Source organism: Mercenaria mercenaria, chromosome 8, assembly GCF_021730395.1.
Source record: "Mercenaria mercenaria strain notata chromosome 8, MADL_Memer_1, whole genome shotgun sequence".
NCBI classification, from domain to species: Eukaryota; Metazoa; Mollusca; class Bivalvia; order Venerida; family Veneridae; genus Mercenaria; species Mercenaria mercenaria.
In genome coordinates this window covers 26,032,584-26,054,049 of record NC_069368.1, presented here as the reverse complement: position 1 = coordinate 26,054,049, position 21,466 = coordinate 26,032,584, and the positions used below count along the sequence as shown (strand labels likewise).

The window sequence follows — 21,466 nt, the reverse complement described above, 5'->3', positions numbered from 1 at the left end:
ATTCTGCAGAGTGAATCGGGGATATTTGTTAGTTTTAGTGTAAAATTAAAATATCTTTTATTGAGAGAACACCAGATGGTGCAGCCATGAGTGAAAATGTAATATCTGGTGTTCAGGAATAGTTCCATAACAAGGAAAAATATATTTGCTATTTTGATACCCCTCTGGAAGGTGAGGGGGAATATGTTACCAGTCTCCATACATCTCCTTGCCCATAAAAGATTTGTTGACATAACTTAGGTAAGTGCTGACAGGATTTTATTCAAACTACATACAATGAGGAAGGACATTAAAGAGTGCCTTGGAAACTTTTAGAATTGTTTCCATTATTTAATTTATTCATAACACTCTCAATGAAATCTTAGACAAGTTAGATACTGGGTCATCTTGGGTCAAAAATTAGGTCAGGTCTAAGGAAATCTCCAGAGGTCTGAGTTTTTACCTGATTTTCATGAAACTAGGTTGGAATGCCTGCCTTTTGAAGACTTTTCAACTTATGTTTATATGCATGATACACTTAAGTTTAGTCTTACTGACCTCTGCCATGTGAAAAAGTGAGCAGTGTTACTTAGGTGAGCCAGTTAGGGTAATTTAGGCCCGCTTGCTCTTTTGTGTTAACCTTTACCCTGTTATATTTCTAAAATGGACTGGTTCATCATTTAATTTGGGCAGTACCAGTTATTATACAAAGGGTCGTCCACTGAAAATATACTGACTGAATAGTGAACAGTGCAGACCATGATAGACTGCATGGATGTACAGGCTGATCTTGGTCTGCACTGGTAACAAAGGCAGAATCATTTGCCGCCAGCGGGCTGAAGGTTAAGGATACTTTCTAGCTGAAGAATTTAGTTCAATTACTGTTTTGTGAAGTTTGACTTTATATTCAAACATAAAGAAAGGAGTAATCAATAAAAGTGTAGTGTTCACTACCTAAGTTTAAGTAATAATTATGGTTCAACTTTCCTACTGCAAACATGGCTTTTGAAATCAAAAACAGTTTGTTGTTTTAGCAGTTATGGTGAATTTATTGAAAATATTTTAGTTGAAATACTAATATTTTGGTTTTCAATAGTTTACCAGTGCACTTAAAAGAGGAACAGTTTTCATAAGTTTAGTTTTCTTTTCAGATGATTTAAAGACAAGGGGAAGGCACTCTGAGGCTGCCATAGTTCTAGAACAGTATGCTAAGGTACTTTAAGCATTTGCTTTTAATCTGGTTTGAATTATTTCAAGACCATGCATGGTTCATCATTTAATACCTGTCCTGTAGCAACTGATGCCTAGGGAAAGCATGAAGGGATTGAACTTGCAGAACCCATTTTTTCTACTCCATGATGAAATAATGCCCATCAAAAGCTGGAAAGTCAACATATGACCCATAATTGTTTTTGATGTGATATTAAACCAAACAAAAAAGGTTTTTCATTTTGAAGAGCAGATTCTTACAGTAAACATTCGATGAAAGTCCTCACTTTGAATGGATGGAGCAACTGATTTCCAGCTGGCATGTGTCATATTTACGTCCCAAGCATCCAGTCTGGGCCAAAACTGCTGGGAACGGTACCAAAGTAAATCACCCAGCACAAAACACGAGTCCGGATATCAGCCATGACCATAGCTCAAGTTTGTTTAGTTCATACAAAGTTTGTTGGATTTTAACTTCAGGTCATACCAAAACTTGACAACTGAAATGGTGTAAGGAAACCACTCATGCCTCTATGGGCATTAGGTCTTCCTTAGGCATGGGCAAGCACCTCTAGAGGTAGACTGCCTCACCCTTTTGCAAACCACCTGAATGGCTTTCTCACATGATGACCCAAGCCACAGGCATGAGGGGTTTATGATTTGAACTTGATGACCTTAGCCCACATGCTTCATGCTTAGTGCAAAGAGATTTTGTCATCTTCATTGACAGAACTTTCTTTGGCAATTAATTTTTTTATCCAAAAAATCTTGAAAATATGTAACTTCTGTGAAAAATAAATTGTGTCATCCTACAAGAGTTATATATATTTGTGTATGTTGTATTTCAGGACTCAGAAGAAGCTATTGTGACGTTGATACATGGATGTTTATGGGATGAAGCCATTCGTATGGTAAGTTATGTGGATTTATAACTCCTTCTCATTGCATGGAAATTATTTTTAAAACTATGCAGGAGCTGATGATGTAACAACAAAAATATCCAATTGAACAAACAAATATGAGCCGCACCATGAGAAAACCAACATAGTGGCTTTGCGACCAGCATGGATCCAGACCAGCTTGCGCATCCGCACAGTCTGGTCAGGATCCATGCTGTTCGCTCTCAAAGCCTATTGCAGTTAGAGAAACTGTTAGCGAACAAGATCCATGCAAGTCGCAAAGTCACTGTGTTGGTTTTCTCATGGCGTGGCTCAGTTTTATATAGTCTCAGTGAAACTGTAAAATGACATTTTGCATTAATTGAAATTACTTATCCTTAAAAATTTGCCACATTGAAAAGCTGTTTGTAACTGCTTACTGATAAACAAGAAGCAACTTTTTTTAGTTTTATTCACAAGGCACAGTTAATATATTGACAATGAAAAATAGATCTAGAAGTCTTCCCTTTAGTCGTAATGGACCATGAAATTTAAATGGTCAGTTGCGCGGAAAATAATACATGTATCTAATTTGTTCCTTGCCATTTGCCATACGTAAGTTCTTTTATTTCCTCCAGGTTTGAAGAGCATAACATACATATATTCACATCATTTCAACAATCACAGAAGTGAAATGCAGTTTCACAGAATGAATAATTACATTTCATTATGAAACTGTTATGAGTAAAGTATGAAATTTGTATCTTCTCTTCATTTTGATAGATGCATAAGTACAGAAGAACAGACTTCATTGAAACAGATTTGAAATCTCAGTTATTGGAAAGCTTTGATGGGCATGTTAGTAACCTTGATCAAATGAAAGAGAATTTTGAGAAATATAGAACCAGACTAGGAGTTGTGAGACAAGAGAAAGAACAAGCTAGACTGGAACTCATTGGTGAGATCATAATTTGATGTTTGTTTTGTACATGTATATGTTTTTTTTTTCATGTGTGTGTGGTAGGGGTGGGATTTATGGTTTTTCATTGAGGGGAGGGGGGAGCTGGGGTTCAAATTAGAGTCATTTAGTGTCATAAGATCATATCGCAACATTTGACAAGAGAATATTCACTTTTGCCATTCTTGGCATTATTTCAAACACAGTCTGCAGCAAGCAAGCAAATATTGCCGATTCAGTAATTCATTCTTACTCAGTTTCTTGGCTTTAATTTAGAGAGTGGTGGAGTTGGAAATGTTCAAGATGCTGATCTATTTTCTGATACAAGTAGTGCAACCGGGGAGAGTGTACAGTCATCAAGATATTCTGCGGAAACTACAAGCTCAGCCTACAGTAAAATGTCTGGGTAAGAGCTGGGTAACAGTATCTAGAGGAATCTGTGATTTAGTAAATTGTCCAAGTAATTGTAATGCCTTTTAACGTCAGATTTAAGCATTTTTGCTGTTAAAAAAACTTAAGCTGAGTGATATCTGAAAATCATTTTGCTTGAAACTGAATAAATGGTTGAAATTTATCATGAATTTTAGGGGGTTTAAGATTCATTTTGATATGGAAGGTGTGGTGACTTGTTGTTGCAAGTCAAGTCAGTGGTTTTGAGGTTAAAACCATCTGTAATGACAACCATGCATTCTGATAAAATATCAATACTTACCTTGGATTACCCAGTACTAGTATCTAGAACTGTCATAAAAGACTTCTTGCTGTCCAGTTCCAGGTCTCAGTTGTGAAATTTAATTTCTTTGGCCAAAAATTTCATGGTTTCAATAAAATTGACTATTTCATTGTGACATGAATTTCCGGGTATCAAATTTTCAAGATAGTAAAAATTGAAACTTTGCTCTTTTATTGAAATTTAATTTCATGGATTGAAGTCAAAACCAAATCCACAAAAAAATCCTGCAAATATTGAAGATTTGGGTAATTTTGTGTCACTTCACACCACAGCATTTTGACATAAAAAGAAGAAGATATTTTGCAAAAAATAGAGCCGACACATATATGATCAATATTTCAGTACATCATTTTGTGTTCCATATAAGCATTTCATTTTAGGCGCTCGGTCAAGAATCGCCGTAAAGCTGAACACAAAAGATGGAAGTTGAAGGAAGGAAGTGAATTTGAAGATTTTGCATTGATATCTGCCCTTGCTAAAATCATCAAATACGTAGATGGTCTTAGAGGTAGGTTTGTGAAACAGCTTCTTCGTTCTTCAGGGAAATGTCTTGATACGGATGTTGAAATATCCGAATTAAAAATAAAAAAAATATTCAAAACAGATGAAACATTATTTTTGTAAAGATTTATGAATATGATATGAGCATTGCCATGAGAAAACCAACATAGTGCATTTGCAGCCAGCATGGATCCAGACCAGACAGTGCATTTGCAACCAGCATGGATCCAGACCAGACTGCGCATCCGCGCAGTCTGGTCAGGATCCATGCTGTTCACTCCCAAAGCCTATTGCAATTAGAGATACCATTAGCGAACAGCATGGATCCTGACCAGACTGCACAAATGCACAGGCTGGTCTGGATCAATGCTGGTTGCAAATGCACTATGTTGGTTTTCTCATGGCACGGCTCAGTTATAATATACAGCAAGTTAAGGTTAGTTTTACATGTTTTATGGACAACAAAACTTTTTCAGAAGTCAGTACATTTATTGAATTAAGTTATTTTTATTTTCCAAGTAAATGGCAAATGTGTTTTAAGGATGGAGGGGGCTGTATGTGAATTACTTTAATGTGTGTGCCCCTGCTAAAACATTTAAGACATTTAATCATGACTAAACATGGAAAAAATTGTCATAGTTAATTCAGGTTACAAGATCTCTTAAACAACCAGTTACATACATGTGTTTATGCATAAATTAACCTTAGTTGATCTCTCTTTTTCAGAGGAAATGAGGTCATTGGTTCGAGCGTTGGTGATGTTTCATTACGACAGACAGGCGGAGCAAATACAGAAACAGTTTGACAGCTTCCTCACATTGATAGATAAATCAATTCCCCAAATATGGCTTGACGAGGAGAGTGACCAAGAATTTCGACCTGTAAGTTGAGAAAATTAAGATGTTTCTGAATTTATGTTTGAAGTTGTAGATTTTCACTCGTATACAAATTATGTCTCCCCCAGGAGACATATTGTTTTTGCCCTGTCCGTCCGTCCGTACGTCACACTTCATTTCCGAGCAATAACTGGAGAACCATTTGACCAAGAACCTTCAAACTTCATAGGGTTGTAGGGCTGCTGGAGTAGACGACCCCTATTGTTTTTGGGGTCACTCCGTCAAAGGTCAAGGTCACAGGGGCCTGAACATTGAAAACCATTTCCGATCAATAACTAGAGAACCACTTGACCCAGAATGTTGAAACTTCATAGGATGATTGGCCATGAAGAGTAGATGACCCTTATTGATTTTGGAGTCACTCCGTCAAAGGTCAAGGTCACAGGGGCCTGAACATTGAAAACCATTTCCGATCAATAACTAGAGAACCACTTGACCCAGATTGTTGAAACTTCATAGGATGATTGGTCATGAAGAGTAGATGACCCCTATTGATTTTGGGGTTACTCTGTCAAAGGTCACAGGGGCCTGAACATTGAAAACCATTTCCGATCAATAGCTAGAGAACTACTTGACCCAGAATGTTGAAATTTCATAGGATGATTGGTCATAAAGAGTAGATGACCCCTATTGATTTTGGGGTCACTCCATCAAAGGTCAAGGTCATAGGGGCCTGAACATGGAAAACCATTTCCGATCAATAACTAGAGAACCACTTGACCCAGAATGTTGAAACTTCATAGGATGATTGTACATGCAAAGTAGATGACCCCTATCGATTTTGGGGTCACTCCATTAAAGGTCAAGGTCACAGGGGCCTGACCATTGAAAACCATTTCCGGTCAGTAACTTGAGAACCACTTGACCCAGAATGTTGAAACTTAATAGGATGATTGGTCATGCAGAGTAGATGACCCCTAACGATTTTGGGGTCACTCTGTGAAAGGTCAAGGTCACAGGGGCCTGAACATTGAAAACCATTTCCGGTCAGTAACTTGAGAACCACTTGACCCAGAATGTTGAAACTTCATAGGATGATTGTTCATGCAGAGTAGATGACCCCTAATGATATTAGGGTCACTCTGTTAAAGGTCAAGGCCACAGGGGCCTGGACATGGAAAACCATTTCCAATCAATAACTTGAAAACCTCTCGACCCAGAATGTTGAAACTTCATAGGATGATTGTTCATGCAGAGTAAATGACCCCTATTGTTTTTGGGGTCACTCCGTTAAAGGTCAAGGTCAATGGGGCCTGAACATTGATAACCAGTTCCGATCAGTAACTTGAGAACCACTTGACCCAGAATGTTGAAACTTCATAGGATGATTGAACATGCAGAGTAGATGACCCATATTGATTTTGGGGTCAGTCTATTAAAGGTCAAGGTCACAGTGGCCTGTTCATGTAAAATCATTTTTTGGAAATAACTTGAGAACCACTTGACCTACAATGTTGAAACTTAATAGGATGATTGGGCATGCAGAGTAGATGACCCCTATTTATTTTGAGGTCACTTGATCAAAGGTCAAGGTCACAGGATCCTGAACAGTGACTTGAGAACCACTAGGCCAAGAGTGTTGAAATTTAGCGGGATGACTGGACATGCCAAGTAGATGATCCCTATTGCAGCCAACCATCAGTGTCTCTTTGACTTTCGCTCCTGACCCCTACTGACAACCTTGCCTATAGGACTTTGCATTGGGGGAGACATGCGCTTTTTTACAAAAGCATTTTCTAGTTTTCATTTTTTCTTGGCAGACAAATTTTTAATTTTAACTGGGAAGAAAACACGATGAAAACTGGTAAATATTTTATCACTAATATTTCATTGTTTTAAGCATAAACCGAATATATTTAATGATTTATAAGTGCACTTGGGAATGAGGGAAAGGAGAGGGTACTAATTTTTGTGAAATTCATAGTAGTGCCAATCCATGAGATTATTTTTCAACAATCAAATGCAATTCCAGTGGATTTCTTTCCTAAAATTCGAAACTCCATAGGTTTTTGTCATCGTAAATTACCATATTGGCTGATTCCAAGAAATTTTATGCCGGCCAAATGAATCAGTTTGACATATAATTTAAAAGATTCATTTTACAATAGTTAGTGAAAATTTCAAAATTATATATTCTGTAAACATACATTTACCCGAGTGTCAAACATCTGTAAACGTGGGTTACTGTTATGATGTAAAACCATAATACTAATTGTAATATACACTTATCAACCCTTAGCATGCTAGATGTGATTGATTCTGCCGTTGCGACCAGTGTAGATCATGATCAGCCTGTACATCCATGCAGTCTGATCATGCTCTGCAATGTTTGCCATTCAGTCAGTATCTTTTTGGTAAGCACCCCTTTTAACAATTAATGATGCTGTCCAAATTCAAAGATAGACAAGTTCATTATAGAAATTTAGGTAAGGGTTAAATGGCAATGACTGGCCTGCAGTGTTTATTACCTTGAATTGTATGAGGGTGTAGTCAGAGTGCAGTTACATGTTTAGGAGTGCTAATAACCACGTATGGAACATCATTGCTGTATTATGAGTTATTTATTATATACCTAAACACAATAATGATTACTGGATTCTTTGAACAAGATAATTTTAAGTTTTTAACCAAATATCGACGTTTGCGATTTTTTTTCGCGACGACACAGGGTAAAATGATGTCATCTATCCCTAGTGACCCAATAACTGTAGATTTTGCCCACTTCCAGTGATATTTCCTGCTTTTGGTTATTTGGTTTGGGTTGCATGATTTTATCTTAAGCTGTTTGTTACTGTTTAGGAAAGTATATAATAATTAAAAAAAAAAAGAGTAAGTCTAATGATTAAACCTTATCAAGATTTGACAATATTTTATTGTAGGTTCTTGGACCCAATACAACAGCAAATACAATAGCTTTAGCAATGCAGCAAGGGAGAACTATACAGTCCTCAGATAGGGAGGAAAAATTAGGTAATACTGCAATAAGTTCTCATAGAAAGTCTCCTATCTTTTCTTTATTTACGTTTATTTACTTCATTGACTGTGTCAAACAAACAAGTATGACTGAACTTTATTTTACGAGCAAGTATGGTGTAAATGTTGAAAGAAGCAGGTGGCCTCCAAATTAACAGTAATTTTTTCAAATCGAGAAAATACTTTAATTTATTATGCATATGAACCTACAGGATAAACTCGAATTTAAGAGCCTCTGTGATTGCTGACTTCAAGTCATTTGCCCCTTATCGTTTTTTGTCCAGAACTTCGCTTCAATGTAGGGAGTAAAATTGTAAAAAAATTAGTAAAATTTCAGTGAACACCCCTTCGGATAATATGTGGTTATGCTTAAATTGAATGATAGACCAGTACATTTTAGAAATTTAGCAGGCTAAAGATTAATTTCTATTTGCTTCTTTATTTACAGATCCTGTGATTAAATTTGCACCAGTTTTACAGAAGGAAGTGAAGTGGAAATTATATGCATTAGAGACTTGATGCAAAAATTATACATTATAAAGACTGTTTTGATTATTAGGATGAGGAGATAAAAGTTAAATAAAGTCTGGCTACTTACAAATAACGATTTTCTTGTAATTTGCATTGTAAACTTAATAATTTTAATATACATGGGTTTGCATAAAGACCATGTAATAGACCTGATGTTAATAAGTCCATGTAGAAATCGAGACCAGAACTCCATTCTCTGGAGTTAAGCTACAGCTTAAAATAAACGTGGAATTTCATAATATTCTTCGTATCCCCCTCACCCCATTATCCAAAATTTTCTAAATTTGACATCTCTCACGCTTGCATTTAACTCGGGTGAAATAGTAGTATAAAATATATGGCAGTGGCTAGAGAACCGGAATCGGTTCCCTAGACAACGAACTTATTCGTCCGGAACCGGTTCTCTAGCCAAAGTACCGTGCATAGGCTAGGGAACCGGAATTTTATTTCTATGCATAAAGCCGCCGAAATTCACTTTGTTTCTTTTGGTAAGTATCATGCATGTTATTATCTTGATTAATTTTACCATTTCAGCAAGGCATGTCCTTTCATTTATTTGTGTGGCAGTGGCTAGAGAACCGGAATCGGTTCCCTAGACAACGAACTTATTCGTCCGGAACCGGTTCTCTAGCCAAAGTACCGTGCATAGGCTAGGGAACCGGAATTTTATTTCTATGCATAAAGCCGCCGAAATTCACTTTGTTTCTTTTGGTAAGTATCATGCATGTTATTATCTTGATTAATTTTACCATTTCAGCAAGGCATGTCCTTTCATTTATTTGTGTTTACTGTGTCTCAGAAAGTGTACCCGCCGCAGACTGTCCGCCATATTGGAATGATAAAATAAACTAGTAAGAAGGAATGCGGAAATCGTCGGCATTGGAGCAAGCCGAAATAAACTTGAAATTTAAACTTAAAAGGTATAATAAAATAAAAGAAACAATATAAACAAATTAAGTAATTTCTGTTAATTTGTACTGATCACGTATCTTTGAACGTGAAATGCCGAGGTGTTACAAACCAGTATTTTAAGTGATTAAAGAATCCGCAGGAAGTTTTAATGGGAATTAAATTAGTTTGTACATCTATAAACATATGTATTGACGCTATATTATTTCATATTTAAACCATTTAAACATAGTACATGTTTAAAGCAAATAACAATAAAAAAGACAACAGCAAAGTAGTTCGTACTAATTTATATCATTCCAATATGGCAGACACGGTATTTGGAGACAGTAAACGCAGATAAATGCAAGGGCATGGTAAAATTAATTAAGATAATAATATGTATGACACTTACCAAGAAAACAAGTGGATTTCGGCAGCATTATGCATAGAAATAAAATTCCGGTTCCCTAGCCTATGCACGGTATTTTGCTTAGAGAACCGATTCCGGACGAATAAGTTCGCTGTCTAGGGAACCGATTCCGGTTCTCTAGCCACTGCCAAAATATATATGTTTTGTATAAAGATATTTTATTCTCTGACGGCCACCGAATTTTACCATTACCACCCTCCCATTAAACCGCAAGTGTCTCAGGATCCGCCGCCACAGTCCTATACCCCTAAGAGACACCCTAAATGAGTAGACAGTAAGCAAAGCGACTTTGTCCATACCCTAAACCCCACGTATCTCCAAGAGTTGTTTACTTAACCCACTCGTAGAAAATACCAATATTAAACAGCATGTTAACAATATCACAGATCTTCGCCCAATCTGCCGAATTGACATTTACATGTGGTAAATGCTTCATCCCAACACAAAACAATGAGATAAATAACCATTCCTCTAAACCCTGGTTTGGGCCTCATTGTCGGCGGGCAAGAAATAATTACAATAAAGCACGCAAAACTTACCAACGAAAAAAACGACGTCAATAAATCCAGGTTAAAATCCGCCAGTAAGCACAAACACATGTGTAAAAACAAGGAGCTGCGTCAATAAACGCTTGATGCCCCCAGTGGCATCCTTGTTGATAGATTTTGCACCTAAGTCCAAAACGAGGTCAAGGTCAAACTGAGGTCAGGTGGTGTTTGAAGATGAGGAATGGTCACAGTTTACATATGTATTAGTATCAATTCATTCTTGTAAGGGATATTGATGCTAGATGAAACGGTCCCATTTGGTTAACCAAGAGATGGCCCATATAAAGTAACCTAAGTCCAAAATGAGGTCAAGTTCAAACTGAGGAAGGTGATGTCTGAAGATGAGGAATGGTCACAGGTTACATCTGCATTAGTATCAAGTCATTCTAGTAAGGGATATTGATGCTACACGAAACGGTCCCGTTTGGTTAACCTCGTACGGACGAACGGACGGACAGGACAATCACTATATGCCTCCCGCATCAGTAGATGCTGGGGACATAAAAATGAAAGAAAATTGCGTGCAATGAGTTCGCATATACCTAAAGATTATTGGAAATATTTTAATAGCCTGTCACACAGGGAAGCTGAAAAATCGCCAAGTGCTTCTGATTTTTATGAATTTTAAATATGTTAATTCCTTCCAGTCTGATGCCATGTAATTTGAGTGAGCCACCATCGTTTATTGAAAACGATAATGCCCTAAATAGGAAAAAATCAGTGTCGGAAATTTTAAAAGTGACTTCTAAGCTAAATAATGGTAAAGCCGCTTCCCAGTTAGATACCCTAAATAATGAGTACTTGAAAAGTGCACGAACGGTCATGTTCCTTTTTCATGCTACTCTTTTCAATATGATTCTGGAGTCGGGTGTCCTACCAGTATTTGGTTAGTACTTTGGATGTATAAAGCGCATTTTTAAAAATGAAGGGTCCCAACCCCGCAAATTGTAGGCCTACAATACTTAGTTGTCTCGGATTTTTTTACACCGGTATTAAATCGTATAAATAAATTTCTTAATGAAAATAATGAAAACCATCTTCTAAAAACTATTAAAGTATCCATCTATGTCCGTTTTATAGTCACAGTACTCGTCTTTGTCCGTTCATAAGTTAAAATTTATAGTTACAGTATCCATCTATGTATAATTCATTTTTACATGTTGTTTTTATTAAGAAAAAAAAGCAGGCTCTGTGAAGAAAACCACCATGCAATTGATATAAATTGCCTCAATAAATTCTATACTGGAGCCTCACCCCATCAAATAAAGATATTTCTGGATCCGGACTTGCCCTTATGTTGTCTAGTGTCCGATTTGCTTCCCATAACCTCAAGTATCGGAAACGCTATTTGCAATGTAGAATATATTTCCTGTAAAGAAGCTATCCAATCCAACAGACTCGTGGAAATTGTAAGGTGCACTTAACTGTACGCAAAATGTTCAGATAGGCATGCATTCCTATAACCCGGACGAGGGGTCTAGCAAAGTTTTACAACATTTTAGCTTATCAACGACGTCAGCGGAGATCAACAAGTCGATCTGTTGTCAGGCTTAAGATGCAGGCGTGCTTAAACCCCTGAATGAAGGCCGTTATTGGCATAATTACATTTATTTGATATAATAGAGCTCCATCAGGTTTGAATAGTTTAAATGGCTGCGATATGTATTTTGTACAGTAATTTTCTGCGTACAGACTGAAGGTTTAAATGACTAATCTGGTAGTCAAATCCGATTCAAAAGACGTAATGGTCTTGAAAGTAAGAAATTTTTACAAAGTTTGGAAAGATAACGCTTTTATTAAATTCAACAGACCGTTTGAAAAAAGTAACATAGTCCAATGAAGCAGATGGTTTAGATTTCTTTTGAGGTTGTAGAATATTTTAACAAACAAAAAAAAGAAGAATCTTAAAATAGTTTTTGACTGTACAATTGGAATAGTGTTACTGGATCTTTCACACCTGTCGAGAATGATTATCGGGATAAAGAACTCTCCCTTAAGCTAAATGTCGTGAAGAACTATATCCTTTATTATATTTGGCGGGAATCGAACACGATTTCTCCGTGCAATTTTCATATAGTATCTATTCATATAAATTACAACATAGTGAAAATTACCAGTTACTAATAAACTTTGATAATGTGGCAGTTGACCTAAATCCAACTGACACTGTTTATTTTCCAATACAGGTAAATCCAATATTTGCTTTACACTAGATCTATGACGGATTATCTTTGAACACCCCTGGACTTATTGGATTCAGCTGCCACATTATCAAAGTTTATTAGTAATAATATGATTTGCACTTACGTTTATAAATATCATCATAAGATTACTGTAAAATAGAAGAATGATATTTCTCAAAACACTTCATATAATAATTTGTTACCTTTAACCTTTTCTAAACGTGAATGTAGACGGATTTTCATTGGCTAAATTAATATCAAAATTATACTCGCACACTGTTTTTCACACAATCATTTTTTGACACTTAGACTGGGAACATAAGAGACCTATTACCTGGGTGATTTTTATACGCCCGTTTGAAAAACGGGACGTATTATGGGAACGCCCCTGGTGGACGGGCGGCGTCAACAGACTTTGTCCGGAGCATATCTCCTTCATGCATGAAGGGATTTCGATGAAACTTAGCACAATTGTTCACCATCATGAGACGGAGTGTCATGCGCAAGAACCAGGTCCGTAAATCTTAGGTCAAGATCACACTTAGCGGTCAAAGGTCAAATTCAAGAACGACTTTGGAGCATTTCTTCTTCATGCACGGAGGGATTTTGATGTACCTTGGCACAATTGTACACCATCATGAGACCGAGTGTCATGCGCAGGTCCATTCTTTAGAATTACTTCCCTTTGTTGTTTATAATACTATAATAGTTTATATTACTAATCGTAGGGGAAAATCGAGACCACTTTCTGTAGTGCAACATGGATGTTACAGCCAATTTTGAGGCGTCATAGAGGTCACTCTCGAGTTTAAGGTATCTCTACTTGACCGTAGGGAACTTTTCCGTGGTACAACATAGATGTCACTGTCAAATTTAAGGTATCTCTACCTGGCAAGGATTTTTGTGGACTTAAAAAACAAAAGAATTACAATAATTACTACACAACCACAAATTAAAATTCCATTTGCAAATACAGGTGTTATTTGCTTATTTGCTGTGATGGGCGTATATTGTGACATTCTGGCGCTCTTGTTGTAGGCCCCTACATCGTTTTAAATCACATTGGCGCATTTCGAAATAACTTATTAGAATATGCTTGCATTAGGCTTTTGGACAAATACCATTTAAAGTAATGTAAAGCACTCAGCTGTGTTTCTGCACTGTTGATGTGTCGCCATTTTCCGCAGCAGTTTCGCATGATGTATTAAGCAGATGTTTATTCTTCCTTTATGGTGATCAGTCAAGTATCCTAAGAAAATGTATCAAAGTTGATTTAATCTTGAATTCAGAAATATGTGGAAAAAATGCGGTGAAAGACTTGTAAGTACCAAACAGTAACACAGTTTCAACTTTTCTACATAAAAGAAACATTCTCTCTTTTCTTTTTACCCTTTCTGTTATAGATATATTTTTCTTGATGGAAATTACATATTTCAGAAGTTGTTGAATTGATGTGAATGGCAGAGCTTAATTTAGTGGGGTTCAACCTGAATCTGTTTAACAATAATATATTACCATGGGTGAAAGTTTTCCGGAATACTCCGGAAGTTCCGGATTTTCCATCTCGGCCGGGATCGTTTTTCCAAATCGTCTAAATCCGGGTCGAAATTCGGGGGGGGGGGGGGTTGGTATTGTGTCATCAATCAACAAAGCTTATAAAATCAGTCGATCGGCGACAAACACAATCGACTCTGTTTATCACATTTGCCGTTTGCAGCGCATCTCGCATATTGTCAATATGTAACGACAATTTTGATTGGCCCGCATAGGCGCTGTACTTCAATGAAAACAACTGTTACGTTTTTCATAAATTTTACATGCGCCGAAAACTTCCCGCGCGTCAGAATTTGCACGGACTTTTGTCTGCAGCATGCATTTCTCGATTTCTTGCATGCAATTTTATCTTCAAACACCACGGACATGTAGCCGCCTCGTATATTGCGAGTTATGTCTTATACGAGTATTGATGGGTTAAAGTCTGGATAGGGACGAGTGGACCTCTCTGTATGCTCATCCGATCGGACGCGTGGATTTTACCTCGTAACTTTACCAAATGCAGAAATTACATCCCAAAAACTAACCTGGATTGACTGGAATTTACCCGCGAATCGTAAAGATATCAAAACGTCATACCAGTAATTTTCCATTCCACGAACACGTGCGACCAATCGTAATAATAATATCTAATTTAGGCTAGATCGCCGTTACTTTTGTTTATCGACACGTACACAAAAAACGCGCGTAGTGTATTCATTTTTTAATATAATCGCTTCAAATTTTCAACACCGCTTGAGAAGTAATACAGTTTGAATTCTATAACGATTTTAATAAGATATCGACAGAAATGTAGGCAAAAGTCTATAAAAACGATCGAATTTTCATACATTTATTTGTAAAATTTCAAACAGCGCCATCTTAAATATTTATTTATTTCTAAAAGTAAATAAATACTACATTCTATGGTCATAAAATTCAGACTTTTGACAAGAAAGTACAAAAAACAGAATTAAAAAATCTTAAATAATAAAAAAGCGGCAGCTATTTCAATACAGGCAAACAGATTTCTGTGTAATGCGGCAGAATAGGTTACGTGACCTCGTGAACGTAAATAGAAATATGGTTTTAAAATAAAGCAGTATGATGTCGCTGTGGTTTTAAATAAGTTTGATAAGTAAATGAATATTTGTAGATGTATTTTTGACACGACACTATGTGAGATATTCTTCTCAAACAATAATGTAATAATTACACAGCGGTTACAATCATATGACAACACCGGTTTAAAAAGTAGTGCATAATTTGTTTACATATACCAAAAAAGTTGTAAAGAATTTACCGTGCGAACATGAAAATCAGGACAGATATAAACTTACTCAATGTTTAACAACGTAGATATTGCTTCAATTTTCGGGACTTAAATTCTGTAGTAAAGCGAGTGGAACTATAAAACTACGAACTAATAGAATAAACAAACGACAGTTTGAGAATAAAACAAAATTTTCAATGCTAATTATGTCATTTATTAGGAACTTCCTTGTAAGTGTTTCCTTGTTTGGTGTATTTGCGTTGACATTAGGTCATAGGCACGAAACCACTATTGATCTGCGTCATATCGGGATACCGGTTTACATCCGTAATGCTGCTTCAGAAGAAACATTAGTGATAGAGAGTCTACTCAAAGAGTTTTCTAGTGGGCAAATGAGTAGTCTATCTGTCTTGTCCTTTCAGAAAGAAAAGATAAACAGCAGTTCATTAGGAGTATCAGGGCTTTGTATCCTTGATATAGATTTCCTAAAGAACAATAGCGGACTTCTTTTGAAGTACATAGATGCTGCAGCAAAGATTCCATATGGAATTCTTCAAGGGAAAAGCAACTGGGTCGGAGACTACCAAGAGTGCAGTTCCATTGACTTGTCTTACAATCCAAAAACAAAGAAATCATTCAAGGGGAAGTATTCTACAGGGGTACTACTAGTCAATGGAAAACCAGTGTTTGGCACAACGTCTACACTTATGCTTGGAGTTTGTTTACCTGATTCTTGCAACGAAACTGATGTTAAGTTGTTAATGAATGGTTTGTTCGAATTTCTGGAAAACGCTTCAGCCCAGATTTACCCAGACATATCTAAACAGAACTTCTCAATTTCTGAAGTATTTTCTGACAGCCAGGAATCGTTAGATAGTGGTGCAATTGCAGTGTTGATATTAACTGGGATTATTGTGTTGATAGTTTTATTAGCAACATTTATGGACTATGGATGTTCCTTTAAGCCGGCAAACACCGTAAATAGAGTTGACGAGGACGAAAGCACCAACTATGATAATTCAGACAGATCAGAACTTTTGTCAGGTGAACTTTTCACTCAAGATGTTCAAGTGAACATTGCTAAGCGACGACTATTAAAAGTGTGTCAAGTCTTTTCATTAGTAAGTAATGCAGAAAAGCTTTTCGGAACTAAAATAGCAGTGGGTCCTCTAGCTTGTCTTAATGGCATCCGTGTTTTAAGTATGTGGTGGGTCATCTTGGGTCACTCGTATGGTTTCATGATTTATAATATGGACAATCCTGTTGAGGCATTTAAGATTCTTCAGAGGTTTACATTTCAGCCAATTATTAATGGCTCATATTCGGTTGATAGTTTCTTTTTCTTAAGTGGTCTTTTGGTTGCTTATCTTGCATTAAAGGAAATTAGAGAGAAAGGTAGACTGAGCTGGCCGTACTATTTTTTACACAGATACTGGCGACTCACACCACTATATGCTTATGTTATATTGTATTATACTTTTCTTTATAGCTACACTATATTTGGTCCAAACAGGGCAATGATGTCGCAGCCCCAGTCAACAGCGTCAGTAGACATTTGCAAAACTAAATGGTGGGCAAATCTCTTGTACATCAACAACATGTATCCGAATTATGGTAATTTAGCGACCACGTGTATAGGGTGGAGTTGGTACCTGGCAAATGATATGCAGTTTTATTTGATTCTTGGACCAGTTGTTATCATAACTCTCAGTTTACCCAGGAAACTAAAGTACATTGGAGTTTTTCTCACTATTTTTCTGATACTCTTAGGGGTTGGAATTCGTGGCTTTATAGTGTGGTACTATGGTCTAGCATTTGATTCAAATGTACTGGATTATATGCCAACTAAGCACGTTGATGACCCTTTGGCAAAAAATGGTCCAATATATGGAAGGCCATATGCTAGATATTCCGTTTATCTTGTCGGCATGTTGACTGGTTATATCCTTGCCATGACCAACAATCGAATACGATTGAATAGAGTTGTAGCTATATTTGGATGGTGTATTGCTATAGCAACTGGGTTATCTGTCATCTATGGTCTGTATTACTACAACAACCATCCAGGGACATATATGACTTTAGTTCAGACTGGATTTTACCTTGCTATTGGTAGGACAGCTTGGGGTTTGTGTCTGGCGTGGGTTGTCATTGCGTGTGTATCTGGAAACGGTGGGCCTGTTAAGGATGTCCTATCCTGGAAAGTATGGGCTCCACTTGGTAGACTGACTTATGCAGCGTATCTTGTGCACCCTCTAGTCATGTTCACATATATATTTAACATGGTTCAACCGGTACATTTCACAGATCTGACAGCGATTTACTTGTTTATTTCGAACCTCGTTGTTTCTTATGTGGTCGCTTTTATCGTTTCAATGTTAGTTGAGGCCCCGATGATTCAGCTGGAAAAAATAATGCTCGTTCCGCTTCAAAACTTCAGTGAAAACTTTATACTAGGCCCCATAGTATGGTTAAGTAACAAAGTTAGGTCGCGCTTTCAGAGATAAACTAGGTAATGTTTATTAACATGCACTACATATTTGTCTAGTAAAAGGAGCAGCTACAGCATATCTCTCGTTGTGTTGTTTGGTTACTGGACGCACAATTTTCTTCGAACTTACTAGTTTTGCTGTTGTTACAACTAGATATATTAATAAACAGATCATATGTTACATGTATTTTATAATTTATCTTACTTCTTAGTTGTGAAATGAATTGTGCAAGTTATGGTATCGATGTCTATTTTAAAGTATGTGGTTATTCCAACACTCGGAATGCATGTAATGGACCAGTGCAATAGGTATTTCAACAGCAACACGTATAAAAAATTTATGTATAGTTTTTTTTTATCTCATCATGATCAACATTTCACCTGTTTTTTTTTTTTTGTTTTTTTTTCGTAATAAACTAACAAATCTTATATGTTTATTGAACACAATTCTATTATGCTAAACGGCTTTATATAAATACTGATTTTTCTTTGTTTTCGTCTCTGCCAAATTATGTCAGAATTGATTGAAATTTTGATATAGTGTTACACGATTATTTACAAAAACGATGTATATGTGTATATTTGTTCAGTTTCTGTCTATGATGGTTTTGAGATGTGTCTTTAATTAGAACTCACATGACATACAGTGTATGACATTTCTCAATTATTCAGTGTATGTTACATAACAATTCTGTTAATTTAGTTTATCGTATTTGTAGTACTATGTGTACGTCTCCTTTGCAACCGTCTCCCCCTACAGTAAAGTATTTTAATACTAAGGGAGGCTATCGTATTATCGGTGCAGTGGTTTCTCACAAGTATGCCTGATATAATTTGATTGTAGAATTTATATAAAAGTATTTGATTTAATGATTTTCTTTCTCAGAGAAGTCATATTTTTAGACTTTATACACATGGGAATTTGTCATTTTATTTCAAATATGTTTCACAAATAGCTTAGGCGTAAAAAAAATTGTTTGTTTCCGGTATCCCGACCTACCCTAAATTTTTGGCCCGACCCTAAATGTTTTTATGGCCTTGGAGAATATTTTCTTCAACTTTTTAACAAAAAGTTGCAAAACTGCACTCTATGCTCTAAATATGGTCAGTGGTGTTAGATGTCAACTTACTGATGCTCTAAAGGCATAACCCCCTTATTTGTATTCATTTTTTGGACAGAAAAATAATTTCCGAAAAGTCTCACTTAATAAAAAAAAAATTCCAAAAAAAAAAAAATATTTCCGACCTACCTAACCTAATTTTTTTAGCATGTTACCGGAAACAAAGAATATTTTTAGGCCTTATTGTAGAATTTGTATTATTTTTATTATACTCTTGTTTTGTTGTTATTAAGTATAAGTTGTTCTGGTACGGAAAAAAATGTTTATATGCTTGTTAGTAAACTAGTGGCGCTTTCTTTCAGGTGCCTTTATATATGTCAGGGCAATACATTATGTCAATTACATTATGTGTACGGACATTTTCGTGGAGAAATGTTTACTTAGAACGAATGAAATGTGAAGTTTTCTCTTTTTTTTCCTTCTTTTTTATGTTATTATAGAAAAGCCATATTATAGAAACAGTTTTACCTTACAAACAAACATATACATGTATTTTCTAAATAAAACAACTCTTTCCTTTAATTGCAAAGCTATATTTTCCCCGAGAAATAAAAATCTTGAAAAAGATGTGTTTATGCAGTAATCTGGTTTCATGATGGTATTTACTATTTGCAAAGATAAACCCATAATTAGGTATTTCACCTCGTTTTACCAAGTAGCGAAACACAGGTTGAAGGACCCGCTCGCTTAGCTCAGTAGGTAAGAGCGTTGGTCTACGAATCGCAGAGTCGCTAGTTCGATCCTCGTGCTGGGCGTATGTCCTCCATGAATATTTGATAAACGACATTGTGTCTGAAATCATTAGTCCTCCACCTCTGATTCATAAGGGGAAGTTGGCAGTTACTTGCGGAGAACAGGTTTCTACTGGTATAGAATTCAGGAACACTGGTTAGGTTAACTGCCCGCCGTTACATGACTGAAATACTGTTGAAAAACGGCGTTAAACCCAAAACAAAGAAACAAACAAAGACTGGTTGAAGGAGAATACTTGTATTGTCAGACAATACATGCCTACTATGGGATATAATTGACAGGCACACTAATGTTTTCATTGACAGTATGGCATTTGATGTAGCGACAGTTTAAGTTTTTTAGGAACACGTGAGGAGATAAAACCGACCTATATACCTAAACCTTTAAGTTAGTCTTATTGCCTTTTCTTGTGTGCTAAATGTCATTAGCCTACATTAATGATTTTAAAAATGACTCTTCAAAGAAGAGTTATTAGATCAGGCACACTGAATGATATTGACCTTGAAACTTGCGGCTTGGGTCTTTAACTTACACTTGTGCGACAGAGCACAAACATTATTAATGACGAAGTGGTGACTTTATATGTAGTCATCCTCACTATATGTACTAAACGTACTGCTCACGGCTAGGGGTGTTCGTCAAATATTTGTAGGTTCTTGTAATTTGGGTCGAACCAATACAAGACTGCAACTGCAAGTAAATTTATCAAAGATAATATTTATTTTATATCATGTATGTCCTTATGGAAGGATAAACATCTGGCAAGTGCCATGATGCATTTCATTAACAAAACAATAGAATGATAATATACAATGCTATTATGGTTACTAAAGATTTACAACTATTTAAAATGTCAAATTACAATTATATCTTATTGAGGACGACCTAAGTTAAAACAATAAACAATAACTAACCTGCAAGTAAATTTATCAAAGATAATATTTATTTTATATCATGTATGTCCTTATGGAAGGATAAACATCTGGCAAGTGCAATGATGCATTGCGCTTGTCCAGATCATCGATTCCTAAGGGCATAGGTGCACGGTTAGCATGGATAAGTAGAAGGGAATATAATAGGATTAACGGGATAATTGTAAGGGTGATATATAGGCCAAATAAGAAGTAAAGGGAATATTGTATGATGAATATATATATATTAAAGCTGTCATTTTACGATATAAAGGAATGTACATATAATGAAAAACAACAACCACTTTATTCATTTTATTAATAAGTATTATAATGTTACCCTATGACATTAACATGATAATTTTTTACAACGATATCTCAAAATACTTCCGTGCATCGATCTTGTTACAGATCGGGTCCGAAAAGATACAGAAATGTCTTTGACAGAGATCTTGATCGTTGATGCAGATTCCTAGGCCATCTTACATGGATTATTGTACAAAATTACAAAATCTATGATTACAAGAGATTTACGAACCAGTTGCCAACATTTACTTCAAATTACATGACTTTGATACGTACTGTAACTCATTGATTCTACGTTAACTCGTTACATTCAGAAATAAAATAGTTGAAAAAATATCAATTTTCAAATGTTGTTTTTTTTGTGTGTG

General features: G+C 36.0%; 2 protein-coding genes across 2 annotated transcripts in view; both read left to right on the top strand.

Annotated features, from left to right (window-relative positions):
- Positions 1 to 8,731, top strand: part of LOC123522813 (putative elongator complex protein 1) — a 37,793-nt gene extending 29,062 nt beyond the window's left edge. The window contains exons 24-31 of the mRNA XM_053549597.1: positions 1,131 to 1,192; positions 2,037 to 2,099; positions 2,850 to 3,024; positions 3,301 to 3,430; positions 4,138 to 4,265; positions 4,985 to 5,139; positions 8,034 to 8,124; positions 8,576 to 8,731. Of these exons, the coding sequence (XP_053405572.1) occupies positions 1,131 to 1,192; positions 2,037 to 2,099; positions 2,850 to 3,024; positions 3,301 to 3,430; positions 4,138 to 4,265; positions 4,985 to 5,139; positions 8,034 to 8,124; positions 8,576 to 8,646 (875 nt within the window). The 3' untranslated portion in view covers positions 8,647 to 8,731. The remainder of the gene's footprint in view (positions 1 to 1,130; positions 1,193 to 2,036; positions 2,100 to 2,849; positions 3,025 to 3,300; positions 3,431 to 4,137; positions 4,266 to 4,984; positions 5,140 to 8,033; positions 8,125 to 8,575) is intronic.
- Positions 8,732 to 15,491: 6,760 nt separating this feature from the next.
- Positions 15,492 to 19,534, top strand: LOC123522815 (nose resistant to fluoxetine protein 6-like). Its single transcript, XM_045300246.2, has one exon. It carries the CDS (start codon positions 15,714 to 15,716, stop codon positions 18,021 to 18,023), a length of 2,310 nt encoding a protein of 769 aa, XP_045156181.2. The 5' UTR covers positions 15,492 to 15,713; the 3' UTR covers positions 18,024 to 19,534.
- The last annotated feature ends 1,932 nt before the right edge of the window (positions 19,535 to 21,466 follow it).